The following is a 16149-nucleotide window of genomic DNA, read 5'->3' as shown; positions in this document are numbered from 1 at the left end:
CACTATTATAAATGCTGGCGGCAAAGCAAAGTTTGGGGTGGAGGCTGACAGCTCGCGCCCCCCCCCCACATAATAACCTTGTGACACCTGAGGGGTCATGACCCCCAGTTTGAGAACCGATGAAGTGAGCTGTAGCTCACAAAAGCTTATGCTCAAATAAATTGGTTAGTCTCTAAGGTGCCACAAGTCCTCCTTTTCTGTTTGCGAATACAGACTAACACGGCTGCTACTCTGAAACCTTTGGATATACTCTAAGTCTGCATCTACACTGGTAAAATGTGGACCTGGACCAATGGTGGGAGCTGCAGCATAGACAGGACTAAGGCATTTTTACCCCCATATCTAACCCTGCTCTGAGAAAATCTTGATCCATTTTGATGGCACCACAATATGAGTGGATGAAAAGAAAATGCATGAGTAAAGTAATTGATAGACTGTCTCACAAAACCCTACTCTCCACATTAATTCTATTAGCGTGCCACGATGCTGTGGCCTGAAAACTGGCAAAAGAACTGTCAACAAAAGCTAATTCAATTTACAGTGCTAATTTGTCGAGTTCATGCAGTTTGCCCATCCTACTCCCTCAAGGCGCATCAACAACAACCTTCAAAAATACATGTGAATATAACACCGCAAATGAACGGCATTGGCTACTATAGAACCGGGGAGGTGTCAGGTAGGATACCATGCATAGGTTTGGTTCTACTTAACATCTTCATTGATGATCTCAAAGAGGGAATAAACAGCGTGCTAATGAACTTCACAAATGAATATACATTGGGAGGAGCTGCAAAGAGCCGCGAGGAGAGAGAAATGAGACAAAGGGACCAGGAGAGGTTTACAGACATGGACAGAAAATAACACGGGGAGATTTTCCTTGGTAAAACGCAAGCTAATACGTCTGGGAAAAGTGATCCACATCAGTCATGCAGGAGGAGGCAGAAAGCTGGAAGCAGGGGAGGAAGACCAAGAGGTGAGCCAAGGGACCATTAGATGTGAATTTGCAGTGGAACATGGCAGCTAAAAGGGCCTGTGCAATCCTGAGATCCATACGCAGACACTGCCAGATGCGGACAGGGGCGGGGGGGCTTTTCTAAACAACTCTGGTGCGACTGCACCTGGAATGCTGCACTTAGTTTTGGGCAAATGATCAAAAAGGCTACAGGCAAACTGGAGGGAATTTAGAGAAAAACAACCCCAGTGATCAGGGCCTGGGAGGACCAATTGATTGATTGACTGACAAGGGAAGATGTAAGGAGTTAAATATGTACAGCTTGGCTAGGCCATGACTGAGGCCTCGGTTCTCCAGGCCTCGGTTCTTCCACCTGTGCAGCCCCTGATGCCCAGGCAGAGCGTCACTGGCCTACCGCAAGGTGTAACAGATCATGGAGGTCCTGGAGGCAGAGGGATTGTCAAAGATGGCACAAGGGGTGAAAGCAATAAAAGGTGAGTGTCGACTGACTCTGAGGTCTCTGGGGCAGATGCTGCCTTTGTGTTGTTTGTACCACAGTCCAGTGAAGTGGGACCATAACGATCATGAGATCTACCGGCCCGGGAGGGACAAGTGTGTCCCAGGGGAAGTGGCAGGAGCCCTGTTTAAAACGAAACATTAGCAAATGCATTGTAGGGACCAGTCTGGCATGGCAGGGATGGCGTGGGTCCCCCAACCGGGACCGATCCCATCCTGGCCCCAATCCTGCAAGTCACAACGCCTGAGCAGCCCCTGTGCCTGCCCAAAGGGCCATGGACATCAGTGGTTGTGTGCAGACAGAGGGGCCCGCCCACACTCACCCTGCAGGATGGGGGGCCCCGGGATATTTAAATCCTTGCTCCAAATGCTGCAACTTTCCAGTGACTTCAAGAGGGTCAGGAACCGGGAGGGACACAACCTCCATTCAGACGAACAACTTTATTTGAGCATCAACACTTCATCGGAGGCATGAAGCTGTAGCTCACGCAAGCTGATGCTCAAATAAATTGGCTGGTCTCTCAGGTGCCACAAGTCCTCCTGGTCTTTTTGCGGACACTGACTAACAGGGCTGCTCCTCTGAAACCTCCCTTCAGCCACTGCAGAGCGATGGAGGCTCCCAGGGCACCCGAGCGAGCAGCAACGGGGCCCTTCTCAAACCCCCCCCCCCACGGTGACCATGCCCCCTAGCAGCGGTGGGAGAACAACCTGCCCCCCCCCCGTCAGCTTTCCCCCAGGCAGGGCTGATTTCCTTCCTGCCCAGCCAGCGGGGTCTTCCCCCGCTCCCGTGTAACGCTGTGGCCGGGGGGGAGGAGGCGCTCCCCTGCGGGGGGGGGGGTGTGTGGGGGGGGTCTGCCTCCCCCCGGCGCGGAAGGAGTTAACGCAGCCCCTGCTCCTGGCTCCAGCCGGGCTCCCGGGATTCCGCCCCCCGCCGCCCCACGTGGTGCCGCCGGGATGTGTCACTTCGGCAGCCCACAACCGTGTAATTCGAAGAGGGAGAACAAAAGGCAGGAGCGCGTATAAAAGGGGCTGCGGGACATCCCCGGCCCCATGTCTGCGCCCGGCAGCGCCCGGCCCCGGCACGCTCCGGCCCCGGCCCCGGCCCCAGCCCGCCTGCAACCTGCGCTCGTCCCGGCAGCGCCGGGGATGGCTCGGGCGCCGCTTTCCGCCCTGCTCGCTGCCTTCCTCCTGCCCTGGCTGCTGGGGGGCCAGGCGCTGCCCGCCTCGCGGGGGGCCCGCCGGCACAAAACCCTGGTGAGTACCGGCGGCGGGGGGGGGGTCTCCCTGGCCCCGATCTCCGCGCCCCGATCTCCGCTGCCCGGGCCCGCTTTGCCTCCATGCGGCTCCCTCTGTGCCCTGGGTCGCAATCTCCCCTCTCCCCTTCCTCCAGCCAAACGCCGCCTCCGCCCTCCCCTCTCGCTGTGCGCGGGGGGGGGGGGCTGGACGGACGGACGGACAGCTGGCCGGAGCCCCCACTCGGCCACACCGGTCTCACACAGGAGCCCCGCTTCCCGGAGGGACGGCACCCCTCGCCTTGTTTACATCCCGCTGCCCATTGCGTGCCGGCTGCGGGAGAAACCCTGCCCAGGGCTGGGTGAAGAATGTCACAGCCCCTCTGGCTGCACGGGTTTGCTTTGCTGCTCTTGTGTGCCCCCCCCCCCGCGCCCCTTCGGATTTCCATGCTCTTTTTCTAAAGACCTAAAGGGTTTTGCCTTTTGTGCATTCCCTTTTCTTGGGGCATTTCCTTGGCAAACCCCTCCCTGCTCCAAAAAAGAACCTGGAAACTTTTGGTGGTGGCTGTTCTGCTGGGGGAACAAACCCACCTCTCTTTCTCCCCTCCCAGGGAAGCGCCTCCAGTTGTCCCCCCAGCAGCAGATGCTTGTTTGTTTTAGAGGTGGCACTTTACTGTTATGTCAGCTGCCTCCTGCTTTGTTGCAGGGCAGTGAAAGCTGCATGCTGGCTTTTCGCATGTCAGGATGCAGTTTTAAAATGTGCCCTCTTTTGTGGGGACTGCTGTAATTAGTGTTTAGAAGATGACAAGGGATCCTTCCCCACTCTTCCCCTTAAAGGTTCGGTGGCATTCATTGCCTGGTAAGAGCGCGTCCCTCACGCTGCGATGGCAGTTCCAGATGAAAGCGAGAAATGTTAAGGGGGACACAAAACTAAATAGATGAATAAAACCTGCAGGCCGGGGGGGAAGCGGCAGGCAGGGCTCTCCGTCACCTGGGATGGGGCTGTTGGCAATTGGAGGTGCTGATGCCTGGGTGGGGGGGAAGTTTGGGGGACTGGGGAGGACCGAGTGCTGCCCGCACTGGGGCTGTGCGTGTAATTGGGTTATTATAGGCAGTATTTTCCTGGTGCCTAAACTGATGACGGAGCAACGCCCGGTAGCACCACTGGGGATTAGCGCAGGTCCTGTCGATGGTTTTATTATCAAGCTCTGTCATCTGAGAGGTTTATAACTTGGCTGTTAAATCTGCTTGGGGGCTGGAGCTTGGTTTAAAAATTCTTGGCCTAGGAAGCACTTTTATTATTCAAAACAAAATGCCATTGAACTCATCCCAGCTGTGCCTCCATGAAGAGTAAGGCAGCGCACATGCTGAATGGAGATGCATTTCTTTGCACGCCCCCAGCTGTGTTAGGGCTTCAACTACATTTAGCAACTGGTTGATCCCTAGCTCTGCCAATAAGCCACAGTTAGTAACTGACAAATCTGGAGCCCTGCTCCTTCCTGCAGAGACATGAAGTGGTATGGGGGGGAGGGAGAAATGGGGAGGGGTCCTGAGCCACCCCATGGTGTCGCTACATAAAGAAACCCAGGAATCCCCATTCTCGAATGGACTGGCGGTGCATCTAATCTGGGTCCTGAGACCAGCAGGGGTCCATGCTGGCTGCTTTGTAGGAAGGCATTGCTAGCCCTAGTTTTAAAGTGTCCTGTGTAAATTAAGGTTTCCATATAACTCTGCCCAACTGAGACTAGTCCCCCCCCACACACACGCACACACTCGTATACCCATGATCCCCACTCACTGCCGCCAAGGGAGTGCAAAGGCTTCTGAGGCTTATACAAACTAGCCAGCATGTCTGGAGCACAGCAAGGAGCGGGGAGGGAAAGAGCTGGCACAGTGCCTTGGTAAGACAGAAATCCCATACCAAATCAGGCCAGTGGTCCGTCTTGTTCAGTGTCCAATACCAGATGCTTCAGAAGATGGTAGAACTCCCATAAGGGAGTGAGTACAGTCCACCTGGCCATGAGAAAAGCTTCTCCTTAATCCCAGGCAGCCAGCTGTTGATTTATATTATTCTGAATCCTGTTTGCTAACTACCCTGATATAACAAGAGTAACTCTGGATGATCTCCATATTATTCCTAACCAATAGCTACACCTTTTCAGCATCCTAATAAGCATTTGGGTCAAGAGCTTCTTTTGGCAGCTTCTTTTTGGCAAAAAATAAATTTACTTCCATGGTTTCTAAAGGGACATCGGCAATTTGGTCTTTTTAATCATTTTCTGGTGGAGCACCCTCCCTCACTAGCAAATAGTGTGTTCCCTTTCCACAAGGATTTTCTGATCTCCTGCCAGTCTTTATAAGGATCTTTCCAGCAAGCAAGACACCAACTATGCCATGCAAACAGTGACACTAACCGTACAGGAGGTGCTCTCCTATCTACCAAGTAAAGAAACTGAAATAGGAGACACGTCTTTCCACCACTGATGGCTTTCAGTCATTGAAGATGTTACTTAAAACCAGAGTAGGTCCAAAATTTCAGAGAAATGTGATTCTTTTTTTTCCAAGTTGGTGTCCATTTAATCTTGTTGCCATTTAATTTAATTGGATGCCACCTGGTTATTAGATTAAGACAGGGTTACCTGGGATTTCCGGATTGACCTCTTGATGGAGGGCAAAAATGCTTCACTACACCCAGACAATGTACAAAAACATACCATGACATGTTGGAAGAGGGGGTGCTGGATTTCTTCCTGACCTCAGCAGGTCAGTTTTTAGTCCTGAAGCATGAGGTTTGATAGCTTTTGATACACCCCCATTTACTGTTGGGGTGCTCAGGGGCTAAGGTTTGTTACAAGGTAAAACTAGGTGGGGGAAATTTAGAAGTTAGCACCTGAGGAAGGCAAGAATTAGAGCAAAAGCCAAACCATCTGCAGTGGTTTTTAAAACCCCCAGAACTAAAATCTCAAATTCTCAGGGCACTGCACACCAAATGGAACACCTGGAGATGGCCTGGCTCAGGCCCCCTCTGGGAAATTAATGTCAATGTGTTTTTCACTGAGAAACTAACCTTGCGGGGGGGGAGGGAGGGGAAACTGGTGGCCTCATGCCTAGTTGGCTGGTGTAATCCAGCCGTATGGCATTTCCTGGAACTTTCCCCTCTCCAGAGCCAGCAATCCTACCTGGAATGCACTGTGCTTCCTTATAGCTGCATGACATGCAGCTACCTGGGCCAGGAGCAGATGGGGGTGACGTTAGGAGGAGTAGCTCGGCCCATGCAGGCTCCTCCCTCCCCATGCAGACCAAGTTTACAAAAGAGGTTGATATATGCTGTTTGTTTTCACTCTTTAAATAGTGAAATGAGCATTCAGGATAATTTAGACATGTTTATCCTCCACTTCAGCAGGGAATCAAGAGCACATGTAAACATTTACTCCAGGGTTGTGTAGGCTTTGGCAGTGTCCACCTTCCCCCCCCCCCCTCTCTCTCTCTCACACACACACACACACACACACACACACAGCAAACTGCAGTTCTTGAAGGCTTTGTGTTAGTACCTGGGTTCTGGCAAAGTGGACAGGAAGGGAGAGCTGGGGGGTGGGGTGTCAGAAGAGAGAGTAGGAGTAAAAGAAAAGTAGCGTATCCAGGTGTTGTGCCCAGTGCTCTGTCACATCTGCCGTCCTACTGGGAAGGATAAAAATAACAGCAAAGACCGTCAAGCCTCATGCTTCTGGGCAGGAACATGTTGTCAGCTGGGGTCTGAAGAGATTCCTCACCTTCCCTGGCCCTCTCCTCCCTGTAACAGAAGTAGCATAAGGAGAGGGGCTGGTTTTCTTTGACAATGCTGACAGGAGTGGAGGATTCTCCAAAGGCTCAGAGCGGTGGGTCTGATGAGCAGCAAAGATTGGTATCCAAATCTTATGGGCTTATCCAAGCCTCATTGGTCTATGAACTAGACTGGAAACTTCACAAGAACAAGCTCTCTTGAGGTTCAGGTTCTATCCCATTCCAGCCAGGACAGCGAGAAAGGTTGTTCTTGTGAGATCTGGGCATTTGGACTGTGGGTGTGGCTTAAACCAGAAGGCACATGGAAATGAAAGTCACCTGAGTATTTGCAACCTTCAGAAAAGCGTGGGTTAGGTTTGGCTCAAGTTTAGAGGGAAAACTGAGGCCAGAGGTCTGTTCTAAGTGTATTCAAACTGCAGCAGACATCCCTAACTGTTTAGGCCACTGAGGAACAGATGGAACAGGTGGTGTCTAGGGAGGACACATGGTGGATTCCCTGGAGAACCCATCAAAGGGCTTTGCTCTGTCGAGAATAAATGAGAGAATAATCAGGCTTGGGTAGAGCTTGTGGAGTTCTCAGGCTGTTGCTGTGAGCAGAAGCTCTGCGGCTGGTTTATTACTTACATTTTCAGCCAGCACTCTGATGCACCATCTGTGTGTGTGTGCAGATATCATATTGTTAATCAGCTCGGTGGTATAACATCCTTGCTGCGCTTCATGGAATTGCCATACTGAAAAGTCCACTACGCAAGGGTAAAATAGAAACCTGTCTGTCAGGAAGATGCTCTGAAATCACTGCATATTTATAGAACTCTTGAGCCTTCACAGATGCAGCTCTTCATTCCATCCTCCCAGGAGCCTGAAGATCTCCACATATTGGCCAGAGACTTGGGGGTGTCTCTCAGCATATGCTTAAAGGTCAGGGGCCCCTGGCCCAAGTGGGTTCTGCTCCTGTAGATTGGGGGATCCCAGTCCCTGGCCTGGGCAGGCATGTCCTACCCATAGATAAGGGGTGCTGGTCCCTGGCCCAACTGGTACTTGCTCACCATAGGTTGGGGGGTGGCAATCCCTGGTCCAGGCTGGCACATGCCCCTCATAAATGGGGGAGGGGGTCCCTGCACATCTGGCCCCCTAGGTCAGTGGGTCCCAGTCCCTGGCATGTACTGACAGCTGATGCTTCATTTTAGCTTTGACCTTACAGATGCATAAAAAACAACCCTACTGTGACTGGACTGCACGAAGTCCCGGGAGGGTTTCTTGGTTTTCAGGGGATTCCTGCCTCATCAGACTAGGGGCTCATGAGATCTTTGTCCAGCCAGGCCTCCTGGGGTTTATTTCCTTGTACCTGGTGAGTACTCTTGCCTCGGGTTGTCCACAGGCTTTCACTGTGCTGCCTGCTCAGGAATGGTGCCACTGGTGGACCAAAGCCTTGAACTATCACATAACCACGGCTCCCTCTAAGCTGTGCTCGTGTGCCCGGGCACACAGATCCTAAACCCCACGCACACGGCAAAACACCATATGCACAAACATTTGCACAGAAGAAATTTTTTGCGCACACGGCCTGTCAAAAATTAGAGGGAACATTGCACATAACTAAAACGGCTGCTAATGAAAATAACCCTGAAGAGTTTATTAATTTGCCCTCCCTCTGCATCAGCTTAGGCCGTCACTGGCTCTGTGGGCATAAACATTTGCAGTTCTCAGTGTTTCATGTTTCCTGTTGCTTAGGAAAAATAAACATTTTCTTTCTTCGTTGCCAACAACAACCACCACCAGATAAACGGGAAACAGAGTCTGGTCACAGAGAGATTGGACTTGAGGATTCCTAAGGCGAATGGCAGGAGAGGGGCCTTGGTCTGTGTGTACAAGGAGCTCTGTTCCTGCATCTTCCCCTGCCTTAGCCCATCTTCACATTCCTGATGGCTTTCTCTTCACGTTGATCAGAATGCAGCCCAGAGGACATGGGCTTGTCCTGTGATGAGAGTGCTCTGTGTCTGTGTATATGTATAGTTAATCGATTCGGTGCCAGAAGATGGCATTCAAGAATATGCATTGTTCCGGGTTTCGTAAGATCAATAAAATATCTTGTGCTGACTTTCTTTGTGCAACTCTTTACATCAGGGCCTAACAGGTCCCACTGGGCAGAGCTACCAGGGTGCTGTACACCACAAAACAAGCAGGGGCTGGCCTACATCACAGAATAATGGTCCCTTTCAGCCATGAAGTGGCTATGATTCTCCGCGAGCATGGACTCTGGTACAGTGTCTGAGATGCCCTGATTCGGTGTGGAAGTGACTCCCTGTGAGGAAGCAGAACTTTACTGCTAAACAGTAGCTTCAGAGCACTTTGGAATCCCAACCCGCTCCGGGTTAGAGGAAGGGCTTGCTAAACCCAGGGGGGCAAAGGTGATCAGTGCTACTGAATAGGAGTGTTCTTCTTTTGAATCACGGCTGGTGCTGCCACTCCCGGGAGCAAGAAGCCATGCACACACCCCAGGAGCGAGGGGGAGGCAGCTGTCCTGGAGCAGAACCACAGAGACAAGAACCTGGGCACGGATGGCAGCAATTTCTTACCCTACAGTGTGGGAGAAAATAGCTTTACTTGCGAGTGTAAAGACACAGGGATCTTCCCCCTCCCCTGAGAGAGGAAGGAGGAGGGCGAGTGCAGAAGTACAATGCCCGTGAGTGCGGACTCTTTGGTCCTAAAGGAGGATGATTTTGCCTGTGAAGGTTCGCCCCTCCAGTGGCCAGAGTATCCATGGGATCAGTCAAGGAAGCAGCAAACACTGGGTCAGCACAGACCACGTGGAGGGAGAGAAGGGGGCTGGTTGAGAACGAGACTGTCCCCACTCCCACAGGGAAAGGAGCAGCAGGAAAGACCTGGACTGCTGTAATGGTTTGCAGGGCAGTGTCGCAGGAAGCTCTCAGAGGGTGGCTGTCGTTCTGATTCCTGAGTCCTGCAGTGCTCCTCCGTTGTAGGAGAGCAGGTGGCCTGGGCCGCTGGGAAGGGATCAGTGAACTGCAATGCTCTTGTGGCTACTGAATAGCGTCTGTGCCATGACAAAGCCCATCAGATGAATGAAATGACAGAAGGAATTGCTTTGAACTGGTTATCCCAGAAGGCTGAGCTCTGCGTGCTCCACACAGGTACTTATATGAGCAGTGTGACACAGAGGCACTAGAAAAGGGCAAATATAGTACTTGTCTATAAACGGGAATAAGGACAATCCAGGGAAATATAGACCAACCAGCTTAACTTGGGTCCCCAGAAAGATAACGGAGCAAATAATCAATCAATCAATTTGTAACCACCTAGAAGAAACTAAGGTGATAAGTAACACCTTTACAAATCAGCAGGGATTTGTCAAGAACAGGTGTTAAACCAACCTTATACCTATCTTTGACAGGGTAACAAGCCTTGTGGATAGGGTGGAAGTGGTGGTTGTGTTATATCTCGACTTTAGTAATGCTTTTGATACTGCCTCTCATGACCGTCTCAAAAACAAACTAGAGAAATATAGTCTAGACGAACCTACTATAAGGCAGGTGCACAACTGGTTAGAAAAGTCTACTCCGAGTCATTATCAATGGTTCACAACCAAGCCAGAAGGGCATATCAAGTGGAGTCCCGCAGAGATCTGTCCTGGGTCTGGTTCTATACAATATCTTCATAAATGATTTGGTTAATAGCCTGGAGAGTACACTTATACAGTTTACAGATGATTCCAAGCTGGGAGGGATTGCAAGCATTTTGGAGGACAGGATTAAAATTCAAAATGATTTTGACAGACTAGAGAACTGATCTGAAATAAGATAAAATCCAATGTGGACAAATGCAAAGTGCCACACTTAGGAAGGAATAATCGACTGCACAAATACAAAATGGGAAATGCTGGCCTAGGAAGGAGAGACAAGGTGGGTGAGGTAATATCTTTGATTGGACCAAACTCTTTTGGTGAGAGAGACACATGTTCAAGCTTACAGAGAGCTCTTCAGGTCTGGGAAATTTATGTCCAGTGTCACAGCTAAATACAAGATGGAATAGATTTTTTTTTTTTTTTTTAGTGCAAGTAGTTAACACATCTTTCAAGGGACCATTCAAGGTGAAGTGGCCTGTTAACACCCCTCCAGTCATAGGGAAGAAAGGAGGGGGAGAAGCAGATGGGGGAGGTTGTTAGTGGGTTATCAGTTGTTGTAATAAGCCATAAATCCACTGTCTCTATTCAGTCCATGACTTTTAGTGTCTAGCAAAGTTATGAATTCAAGCTCCCAGGTTTCCCTTTTGAAAGTTCTGTGCAGGTTCCCTGCAACAATAAGGACTGATAGGTCAGTTATAGTGTGATCGCTTTGTGAAAAATGTTCACCCACAGGTGAGGCAGTGGTTTGCTTTTCATCCTGTGTGAGTTAATAGGAGAGTGCAGTGATTGTCTGGTTTCACCTACATAGTTGCTATTGGGACATTTAGTGCACTGGATGTGGTAGACCACATGTTGTGATAGGCATGTGTAGGATCCATGGATTGTGAAAGGTGTGTGTGTGTGTGGGGGGGGGTCAGGGGGTTGTTTATCATTGTAGCAGTGGAGCTTGAATGCTTGTTTCTTTCACCAACAGAAGTTGGTCCAATAAAAGACATTACTTCACCCACCTAATATCCCGGGACCAACCATGGCTACAACACCACTGCTGAAGGAGGAGTACTGCAGAAAGATGTGGGGGTTATAGGGGATCACAGACTAAACAGGAGTCAACAATGTAACACTGTCGCAAAAAAAAAGCGAACATCGTTCTGGGATGTATTTGCAGAAGTAGGGTAAGCAGGACATGAAGTAATTCTTCCAATCTGCTCGGTGCTGATACGGCCTCAATGGGATATTGTGTCCAGTTCCGAGTGCTGCACTTCAGGAAAGATGTGGAGAAAGTCCAGAGGAGAGCAACAAAAATGATTAAAGGTCTAGAAACCAGGACCTGTGAGGGAAGATTAAAAAAATTGGGTTTGTTTAGTCTGGAGAAGAGAAGACTGAGAGGGGACATGATAACATCTTCAAGTATGTAAAAGGTTGTTATCAAGAGGAGGGAGATAAATTGTTCTCCTTAACCAGTGAGGACAGGACACGAAGCAATGGACTTAAATTGCAGCAAGATTTAGGTTAGAAATTAGGAAAAGCTTCCTAATTGTCAGGGTAGTCCATGCCAGGAAGTGAAGTATGTCAAAAAAAGGCCAGTATGGAGGCTGGGCAGTAGGAGAGCTCTCAGGTTCCTTGGATGAGGGCAAATCACTGGGTTTTCCACCTTGAAGGTGGGATCACAAATGTAAGTGATGGAGGGGAGGGAGAGAAACCAGCTGAGCCTGTTCCCCTGCAGGGCAGGTTATAGCCCCCCAGTAGGAGTCGTATCCAATATTAAACGGATCTAAGCCAGGATTGCAGTATAGTTAGCCCTTCTCAGCTGGCTGGGAACAAGAATGTCAATGTGTTATCTGTGTTGTGGTGGCACCTGGGGTCCATTGTGCAAGGCGCTGTACAAACCCAGAACAAAGCAATGAACGCTGCCCCAATGAGGGCAGTCTAAGTAGAAGACAGAGCCCAGTGGGAGACCGCAAGGAACCAATGAGAGGGTGTTGGTCAGCAGGACGGGCAGTGGGCTTTGCACACCAGCAGCCTCATTGTTGTCAAGTTTTTTGTTGACCGAAAATGTCCTGCTTTGCTGCTGCTCCTGGGTCTCTGTGGCTGGGCTGCCCTGTTTGCAGCCTCCTGCCAAGCATGGCATTTGACCTCCACACGCAGGAGCCAGCTCCGGGACAATTGCCCTGCCCCTAGCTGGAGAGGTTAAGGGTCCATTGCAGCTCGTGAATGTGGATGGGACACTGACCAGGGAAGGCTGGCTGTTTCCCACGTGGCCTCATGTGATGTCTGTCATGTTCTGCAGTGTGCCCGGGGTGATGTCCGTGCAAAGCCTGGGAGAACGGAGCAGGCAGTCTAGTCTGTTCCTTGCGGGGCTGTCTGCTGTCCCCTGGGATCAGACCTTTCCCCCTCTCATTCCGGGCTGGAGTTTCACAGTCAACCAACTGCCTGCTGGGAATCTGCTCATTTTTCAGAGGCCGCCCTCCCAATGTGCTGCTTAGCCCTGTGTGTGTATCATTCCAGCCTGCCCCAGGAGGGAGAAATACCTACGGAAGGGAGAGACCTTGGCTCATTAGTGTCCCCAGGGCTTTTACTCGGGGCTTTCGTCAGTATGGGATAGACAGCTGGATAGTCACTCAAACTCCATATTGCAAATCCTTTGTCTTGTTCCCTTGGCTGGGAAACATCAGTTCACAAACCCCAGGCAGTGAATATCCCCTTCTTAGCAGGCTCTTGTCTGTGCTCTGTGGGAGGGTTTGGAAAGTCCTATAAAAGCCAATGAGAATTAGCTGCATAAATCCTCCCTCCATGTCCTGAGCAGGACAGACTCCTGGGGCCACCCTGATAGTGAGAAGCAACCTATCCCATGGGCAGTCAGCAGGACCATTAGCGGAGTAAGGCACTCCCCCAGACACGACTAAGGGTCTCACAATCCAGCCAGCAGCCCCACGGGAGGGAGGATCCTAAGGCTCGCTGGCAGACATTGCTCGAGAGTGATGCACGGTCCTCCCTTCCCCAGACTGATTTCCATGGCCCCAGGCTCCACCTTCACAGGCTCCAGGAGCAGCTTTTGGCTCCTCAGCTGTGATGGCCTCTCTTTCCTTTTGGCCCATTGGAATTTTATCTCCCCTCCAGATCAGGGAGGGGGAGGGAAGGCACCGACACAACTAAGTAGTTAATGCTTTTCTTCGGGAAAGTGAAGCCGCCAAGAGAGGCTTTGGCAGCAGCATTCCAGCCCCAGCACTCACTCCTAATGGAGCTGCAGGTCAGGAGGAGTGATCATGGTTTACAGAAGAGGAGACAGGGTGACATCAAAGCTGACAGTCGGGTCTTCTACCCCATCCCTGCTCCAGTGCACAAAGCGAGCCCAGCTGAGCCCATACTGCCCGGCACATGGCTTCAGTGCAGTAGGGGGTGGAATCCAACATCGACAAGCAGGACATGTTTCCTGAGCCACCTCTCTCCCCTGGAGAGGCTCCAGGCCAGGGATGTGTCTCCGGTGACCAGAGCGATGAGTCCAGCCAAGTAGGTTCTTATCTCTGGCTAGAAAAGTCTCCAGAGAATTCCGTGGCAAATGGCATCAGCCTCTCGGCCAGCCCCTGGGCAGCTTTGCGTGTCTGGCTGTGGCTAACGCCGGTGGTTTCCAGGGAATTTCCGATGGTTGTGCTAACACGTGGGCAGCTCCAGCAATGGGGCAGATTGGCTGTGGCAGTGAATTCTCTACCCCTTCTATGCCAGTGCATAGGGAGCCACCCTGCACCAGGGGCCCAGATACCATGTGCAGAGCCAACTCTGTCAGCTCCGTGCTGCTCTTCGGGCCTCCCTCGCTCAGCAGTGCAGGGTGCTCTGAGGCCTGGAAGAGGTGCACAGGGGGCAGGTCGGGGTGGGGTCAGAGCCGGGAGGGCTGGGGCAAGGCTGGGGGCAAGCCCAGAGGTCCAGTGGCTCTGGATAGCTGCAGTGGCCCATTGCAACAGGGCACAAGTTAGCCAAATCGGCCCCGGAATAGGGGAGAGACAAACTGCCTCCTCTCAGTCTTTGGACCGGCACCAGTGTGCATCTGGCCGATAATGTCGACAGGGCTCAAGTGTTTCTATCCCCACACAGCTCAGGGCAGGATGATGGCCTCCACCAGCATAGGCGGCAGGTATAATAGGCCAGGGCAGGCTGAGCCTGCCGTGGCCGCTGGTTGCGGGGTTTGCAGGGAAGTTTTTGCTTATTGTTATGCCCCAGGCAGGATCCGGGGAGGCTGGGGAGGTGGTATCTGCTACTCAGCTTCCTGGGCTCATGAATGATCTCCCTGGACTCCAGAGGGATTACTGATGAGTCCAGGAAGCTAAATAACACATACCGCCTCCTCAGCCACCCCAGAACCTGCATGGCGTATATAAAAAGCTCAGGATCTTTGGAAGAGCTCGCGGAGCAGCTTGGGGCCTTAGGAGGGGAGCCGCAGCATGGCTGGGGGCTCCTTTGGCCTTGGGGAGGGGGAGAGGGAGCTCAGGGTCCCAGCTGGTCTGGGGGTCCTCCAGTCACGGGGCAGGCGGGGCAGGATTTCTCGGGGGGTCCTTGGGAGGAAGGGGTGGGGTGGAGGGTGGGCTAGCCTCCCTGAAGGGGGGCTCCATCCACCACCCATGTCCACCAGCACTTGCAAAAGTGGAGCTAACAAGATCCTGCCATCGAGAGACCCACCAGCTCCTCCAGCAAAGCAAGGGCAAACCATGGGGGATGGTCCTAATATGTCTAAGGTTAAAAAACAAAAAAACCAAGCAGGTGGGAAAAATTCCAGGCCTTCTCTGTATGTCAGAAGGGCACAAACGCAGATGGGTAAAACTCTTTTGCAGGTCCCTCTTTAATCTAACCAGCCCATGACTGCACATGTCCTCCAGTCACGAGGGGCCCTGAGGCCAGAGGCCACTCACCACTGGGGCTCATTTCTGTTGTGCAATCCACTGGCTCCCCCCTTGCACTTGTCCTTTGCCCCAGTCCCGTGGACGCTCCTTGCAGGGCCCTTTCTGGGCCTGTGGAATCGAGACACCTCCATCTCTAGCTGTCCTTGCTGCGTAGCAGGTCCTGCCCCGGCGTCTGAGGTGAGCACCCTTTATCTGGTGCAGCCTGCACGGTGCCTGACAAAGAGAGAGCCCCATCAGTCGGGGGCTGTCTTGGACTCAGCCGCAGAGTCCTTAGTGTGCATCCCAGGTGAGCAGCACAGCGATACTCTGACAGCTCATCTTGTTACCAGCCTTGCTGTAAAAGTCTGGGAACCTCTTATTCGGTAAGGCTCTGCTCTTGTGAGCCGCTGGTGTGAGAGGAGTGCCCAGGGGACAGATCAGGACAGGCCGCACCTGCGTCCCCCGCCTCCTCTTTGTCAGAAACCATCGACTTGTTCTTGGTGGCCTGGGCTTAAGGGCCGTGTGTAGTGTTCCTGGGTGCTGTTCAGCAGCTGACCTGCCGCCTCCCGGAGCTGGGGCGATTGCTATAGCGTGCAAAGCGCTTTGGGATGTAAGATTGATTAGCTCATTATGAGACCTGAGTTTCTCAGACAAGGACAGCAGGAGGTGATCGCCACCGAGCTAGAGGAGCGTCTGGCTGGCTGCGACAGGGCAGGACGGGCTGGCGGAGTAATGCTAGCAATGAGTAGCGAGACTACCATGTGCCTTCACGTGACCTGCCAAGTTCCTGTGTCAGTCCCTGCAGCCTGTCCGGACCAGAGGGCACTGTGCTGTGATCTAGATGTTAGCCATGATAGCGGAATTAATGCCAAGGGCTTCACACTTCATTACAGCCCACATGAATGGAACTATTGTGCTGGAACAGAGATGGCAATTTGTGGGATTAAACTGCAGCTCCATCCGTAGAAAACCAGCCAGCGCCGCGTCCTGCTGACCGTAAGGTCCCTGGCTGGGTGATGCAGGGGGTGGCCTGTCTGCTGGCACCTGCGAGACCGGGCTGTGCGAGTCTGTCAGCACAGCGAGGTCCCATTTAAGTCACAGGGAACTAGAGAACTAAAGGAAACAAATGAGTCGAGCCTGGCGGCTCCAATGACCCCG

At 52.1% G+C, this 16149-nt stretch overlaps 1 protein-coding gene across 2 annotated transcripts in view; it reads left to right on the top strand.

Annotated features, from left to right (window-relative positions):
• Positions 1–2478: 2478 nt before the first annotated feature.
• MMP11 (matrix metallopeptidase 11) overlaps positions 2479–16149 on the top strand; it is a 33742-nt gene continuing 20071 nt past the window's right edge. For both annotated transcript variants that reach the window (XM_073313024.2, XM_073313025.2), the window contains exon 1: positions 2479–2722. In XM_073313024.2, coding sequence (XP_073169125.1) covers positions 2519–2722 — 204 coding nt within the window. In that variant the 5' untranslated portion in view covers positions 2479–2518. The remainder of the gene's footprint in view (positions 2723–16149) is intronic.

The sequence above is a fragment of the Lepidochelys kempii genome, chromosome 15 (genome assembly GCF_965140285.1).
Source record: "Lepidochelys kempii isolate rLepKem1 chromosome 15, rLepKem1.hap1, whole genome shotgun sequence".
NCBI lineage: Eukaryota > Metazoa > Chordata > Testudines > Cheloniidae > Lepidochelys > Lepidochelys kempii.
Note: the sequence above shows the minus strand (reverse complement) of the source record. Positions and strands in the feature narration are given on the sequence as shown.